This window comes from Buceros rhinoceros, unplaced genomic scaffold (genome assembly GCF_000710305.1).
Source record: "Buceros rhinoceros silvestris isolate BGI_N320 unplaced genomic scaffold, ASM71030v1 scaffold28203, whole genome shotgun sequence".
Taxonomy (NCBI): domain Eukaryota; kingdom Metazoa; phylum Chordata; class Aves; order Bucerotiformes; family Bucerotidae; genus Buceros; species Buceros rhinoceros.
The window spans coordinates 16,268-21,268 of record NW_010404663.1 but is presented as its reverse complement, the minus strand read 5'-3'; the positions used below and the strand labels follow the sequence as shown (position 1 = coordinate 21,268).

The following is a 5,001-nucleotide window of genomic DNA, read 5'->3' as shown; positions in this document are numbered from 1 at the left end:
GGAATAAGTATCAGCAAACAAATTTTGTCATAGTATTGAACTAGGGACTTAATACTTCCACCTATCCATGCAAATTTCATTTAAATTTCAATTTTAAAATAAATAGATAATGGTTTCCTTCTGAATATCAAAAAAAAAAACTAAACTCCAATTCCTCCTTCTCTTACTGTCCACAATTCTGTATTTTGAAAACTAGGCCGTATTTGCAGTTGTCCTATAGCTTTAAATATTCGTAAATGTACTGCCTTGTTGTCCAGCCAAGCAGATGGCTCCACTGATCTTTAAAGACAATCTAACAACTCCAAATCTCTTTTGCTGTCAACGTGAAACATAAAATGAAGAATAATTGGAATGCTGTTCCAAACTGAAAGAATTTGCTATGGGTCTTTTCACTGTTTCAGAGAATTTGGTATTAGTGGTTTAGCAGAATGTGTTCTACTGTATGGATGAGCTAGAAATGAGCTTTTCTTAAGAAGCGTTTCTGTGCCAAGTGGATTTTGGGTGACAGGGCATCAAGCAACTAATCAGCCAGCACTCATGGTTAAGTCTGATGCAATAAAGGTTTTCTTACTCTGAAACGCACAGCGCAGATGAGTTTGTGGCCAAGCTGTGTTCTGCTTTTTCACAAAATAGGTTATATTAAAAAGATTCTATAGGGAAATTTCCACTGGCTTGCTCATGCCAGTGTTACTTAACAGTAATAGCGTACGCAAATACATCAAAGTTGACATTTTTTCAGGGGTCCTGAAGCTTTGCTGTCATTGAGGGTGAAAAGCTTTGTGAAACCAAATGAACCTTGAAGATTCACATTAACTATGAGGCTACAATCTTACTTTTTTCTGTGGCTCATAGTTGCCATACGCTGTGCACGCACTTACAAAGCAGACCTGCCAGTCTTTGTTGCCACAGTTAGAATTGTAAGGTTGTCTTGGCAGAGTGGTCGCTGAGGTAAATTAGAGGGGGGAAAAAACGTTTAATTCTTCCTGCAGCTTTGTATTTACAACTTAATGGGTAGGAAGATACTGGGAACGTTGTGATTCTGTAGACAAATTGTCCAAATCTGTCTGCGTAGAGTAGACAGATCTGTCTGTGTCTGAGTAGAGATAAGGCCTAACCTGCATGACACAAAGGAATAGGTGTTCCCTTCTCCCTGTGAGCTTGCATAGCAGCCTGTGTGTGGTGTGGAGTAGCCCAAAATTCAGAAGCCTGGCCATGGGTAATACCCAGAAATGAAGTTTTCCTAAACCCGAAAATTGTTGGTAGGCAAATGACTGGGAGAACTTACGGGACTGGACCAGGTTTGGATTCCTCTTTATGCATTAGCACCCTCTATTAGACAGTGTTTACTTCTGGAGCATCACTGCTGTTGACGGAGTTCTCTCTTCACACAAATATGTTTGAGTTGTATCTTAGTTAGGGTTCCCTTTGCTCTAAGGGTGCAGCACACACCTGCCAAGATATGATTGCTCAGAATGCTGTAAGATTAGGAGTATGTATGTGTGGAGATTATTGAAATACATGTCATTTGTACATTATGAAAAAAGATTGTTCTTGAGCTTTTCCTGATTCAGGCTTTTTCTGGCTCAGCCTTCTCCCTCCTAACTGACTGGTACCAGTTCTAATTAGCTGTGGAACAGAGTCTCTGGCAGTTACTTGCTGTCAGCGTTCACTGGAGTGAAAAATATAACCTGTGTTGAGTAGTTCACTGAAATTGGAAAACAGTTAAATCTTTACAAAATAAACGTGCTTCTGGCAATACAGGACTCCTGCTATATGTGTAGGTGTGGCTGCTGAAGCCAAAACCTCTTCACTAGCATTCAGTTATTCCAACTCTTCATAGTTCTTCTCTGAAGTCCTTCTCTCCCCCTCTTTCTCTTTTCTTTGTTTCCTCTCTGTGTCTGTGTCTGGGTACAGTGTGTTTTTACTGTAACAAAGGCACATTTTCAGACCCCTTCTCCTGTGGTGACGGACACCTTGAAGGTCCCAGTGATGGGACTGGCCATTTCACATCAAGTGAGTTGTCAATAGAATATGCTATACATGGCCAGATGTAGTTCTGTCATGACAGAACAAATACAGGCAAGTACAAATTTGACATCATGGAATGTTTGTGCATGGAGAGGGATGGTGAACCCAAAATGGGCCAGGCATGTTATGGAGACTGGCTGCTTAAATTCCTTATTTAGTGACTGATGATTATTCAGCCTGTGTGGCATTCCCCTTCCTCTCTCTTGTTTCCCTTTGCCCTTTGGTTTTCTTCTTTTCTTTCTTAGCTTTCCAGCTCTCGTCTTTTCTATCAGCCTGCTACCCTGGGAGCTGGATCAGCTGACGTGGGGTATCCTGTACTCTTTGCTGGTGGCTTGAATGCTGCACACCCTCATCAGGTAGAACAAGCGTAGCTGGTATTGCAACCATTTGCGTCATTTGTACATCTGAGAGAGGCCTTGAAACTAGTGCATGCGTTGGTATCCTCTCTGTCAGGAATGAAAAGAATGTAATGTAAATACAGAGACAGCACAACTTGCACAGGAGCTGGGAACTGGCTCCTCAGCATCTCCGACTTTACTGAGGTAGGGGTCATGTAGAAAAACTACACCCAAAGAGGAGGCACCACACCTGTTGACCTGCACCTGCATGTCACTAATTCCAAATTTCGGCCGTCTTACAAAGCTGCTACCCCTGTAGCTGTCCAAGGACAGCACTATGGCTTAGACACACACTGTAGCCTAGTCCATATTGGCATGTGCATCCGTTCACCATCAAATAAGCAAAGTTAACAGAAGTCTTTTTCTGCCTGTGACATTGCTGCTACAACAGTTTTGGCAGTAGCAGTGGTGGTAGAATAGAATAGATTATTTCAGTTGGAAAGGACCTACAATCTAGTCTAACTGCCTCACCAATTTAGGGCTGAATAGAAGTTAAAACGTGTTATTAAGGGTGTTGTCCAAATGCCTTTAAACACTGACAGGCTTGGAGCTTTGTCCACCTTTCTAGGAAGCCTGTTCCAGTGTTTGACCACCCTCTCAGTAAAGAAATGGTTCCTAATGTCTAAACCTACCCTGGTGCAGCTCTGAACCATTCCCCATGCATCCTGTCACTGGATGCTAGGGAGAAGAGATCAGCACCTCCCTTCTCACTTCCTCTTCTCAGGAAGCTGTAGAGCAAGCAATGAGGTCATACATAGCAAGTGGATATGATTTTATTTTTCTTCCCCGCTGTCCTTGAAGCAGAAGACCTATGGCCAGAGCGCTCTGCTGTGTTAAACCACACCTAAAGTGGAGAGGCATGGAGCTGGAGGGGAATAAAAGAGTGTATTGTTATGATCACTTTCGGTTTGACTCCTCAGTCAGACTCATAGGGGCTAGAGCCCAGTCGTATGCCCAGTCATATTGGGACAACTTAGTCCCAATATGATGGAATTTGTTCTGTATTGCACTGTGGTGTTGGCCTGATATTGAGATCTCTAACTTGACTGTTCCTCTCCATCTCAGTTGATTGGTCTAGGCAAAGAGGGGGGAGTTCCCCCAATTCCTAGCCAGCCAGCACACGGCACTCAACCTGACCGAGAGAGGATGTACACCGTGCTGGATGGAGTCCACTACTCAGCAGCTACTCCTTCTAGTAGGTAGGTTGGTTTTAGATGATCCACCACTTGTGCTAGCCAATGTATAATCCTGTTAAGACACAACTTTTTGTTTTCCTGTTTTTATCTATTGTTTCTGGCATAACTATTTTCTTTGCATCTCCTAAAACAACTAGTAGCTTTCTGTAATTCAGGCTTTTTTCAGCCTTTCTCCAAAGAATGATCTTGTCCATCTACTTACACCCGCTAGTCACTGTAACATCCTTGCAACTTCTGTTATGTCAACTTTAACTTTATTGTCAATTTTACCTTTTTTAAATCTCTCTATTGTTCTTGCTGATTTTAAAGCAACGAGATAAAGTGCGTGAGATAAAGAAGTGAGTCTTAAATTCTCCAGGGACTTTAAATGAATTGTTTCCAAAACCAGCTGTAGTTACTGCAAATCTGTTCACTATTTTAAGAAACTTTAGGCACAAATCACCTCTCTCTCAGCTAATAAACCCTTCCTTTCTTTGGCCACCATATTTACTTCTTGTGAAGCGTCTTTTGGGATCACATACTTCTGAGTCAAATATCTTAAGCAGAGATTTTGCTACGAGAAAATGAAAAATCATAATTGCACTAGCACTTTCCGGGGTGTGCTATCTAACTAGTCCTCTTGCCAGAAGACTCAACCATTTTTCTTTTTTTGTTTTAAAGTTCTGAATACTTGTAGTAGGAAAACAAACGTCATAGAAATAACTAATAACTATGCAGTGAATTAATCATACTGGCAGTGGCTGTTGTGATGGCTCTTGTCCTCACCTCTTGACAGATCTGTGACTACTGTATTACTGAAAAAATAATGAACAGGAATTCCTGTGAACATGCACATTCTGAACTTAAAAGTCCATCTCCAAAAATAAATGTCTATTTCATTTGGCAGCAACTTAACATTGAAATAGTTAGTTTTCCTCCAGCTTTAAACAAAAACCTGATTCTACACGTCCCACTTCCCTTTTGTGCACATGACTGAGGAGGAAGGTGTGGTATAAGGACAGAGATTTCTGTTGTCCTTCCAATACTAGGAGTAAACCCAGAAAATTTGAAGGAGTCCTGTAAAGAATGTGATTTATCTATGTTGTTTGTGCTGGGAGTTACTAACTAGTCTATTTTTCTCCCCCAGCGAGGATACAGAAACAGTGTCAAACGGCAGTGAAGGGAAGTGTGGCTCCCCGCATGACCTTTTAGAAACCGTCTTTATCCGGAAGGTGGGAGCTTTTGTCAACAAACCTATTAATCAGGTAACTAGCAGTAGATCTTCTCAGAGGGCACCATAATACCCTGCTTCTCCTATCTGTTCCTGCACAGAGAAGTAAAAAGCACCACAATGCCAGGGCAGCCTCAGAGGCTGAGAGTGTGTATTCCTCCTTGCTGCA

At 41.8% G+C, this 5,001-nt stretch overlaps 1 protein-coding gene across 3 annotated transcripts in view; it reads left to right on the top strand.

The window, feature by feature from the left end:
• Positions 1-5,001, top strand: part of ATG13 (autophagy related 13) — a 14,619-nt gene that overhangs the window by 6,337 nt on the left and 3,281 nt on the right. The window contains exons 10-13 of one of the 3 annotated variants that reach the window (XM_010133465.1): positions 1,915-2,013; positions 2,274-2,384; positions 3,492-3,625; positions 4,749-4,866. In XM_010133465.1, the coding sequence (XP_010131767.1) occupies positions 1,915-2,013; positions 2,274-2,384; positions 3,492-3,625; positions 4,749-4,866 (462 nt within the window). The remainder of the gene's footprint in view (positions 1-1,914; positions 2,014-2,273; positions 2,385-3,491; positions 3,626-4,748; positions 4,867-5,001) is intronic. The other 2 variants (XM_010133466.1, XM_010133467.1) reach the window with 2 other exon arrangements.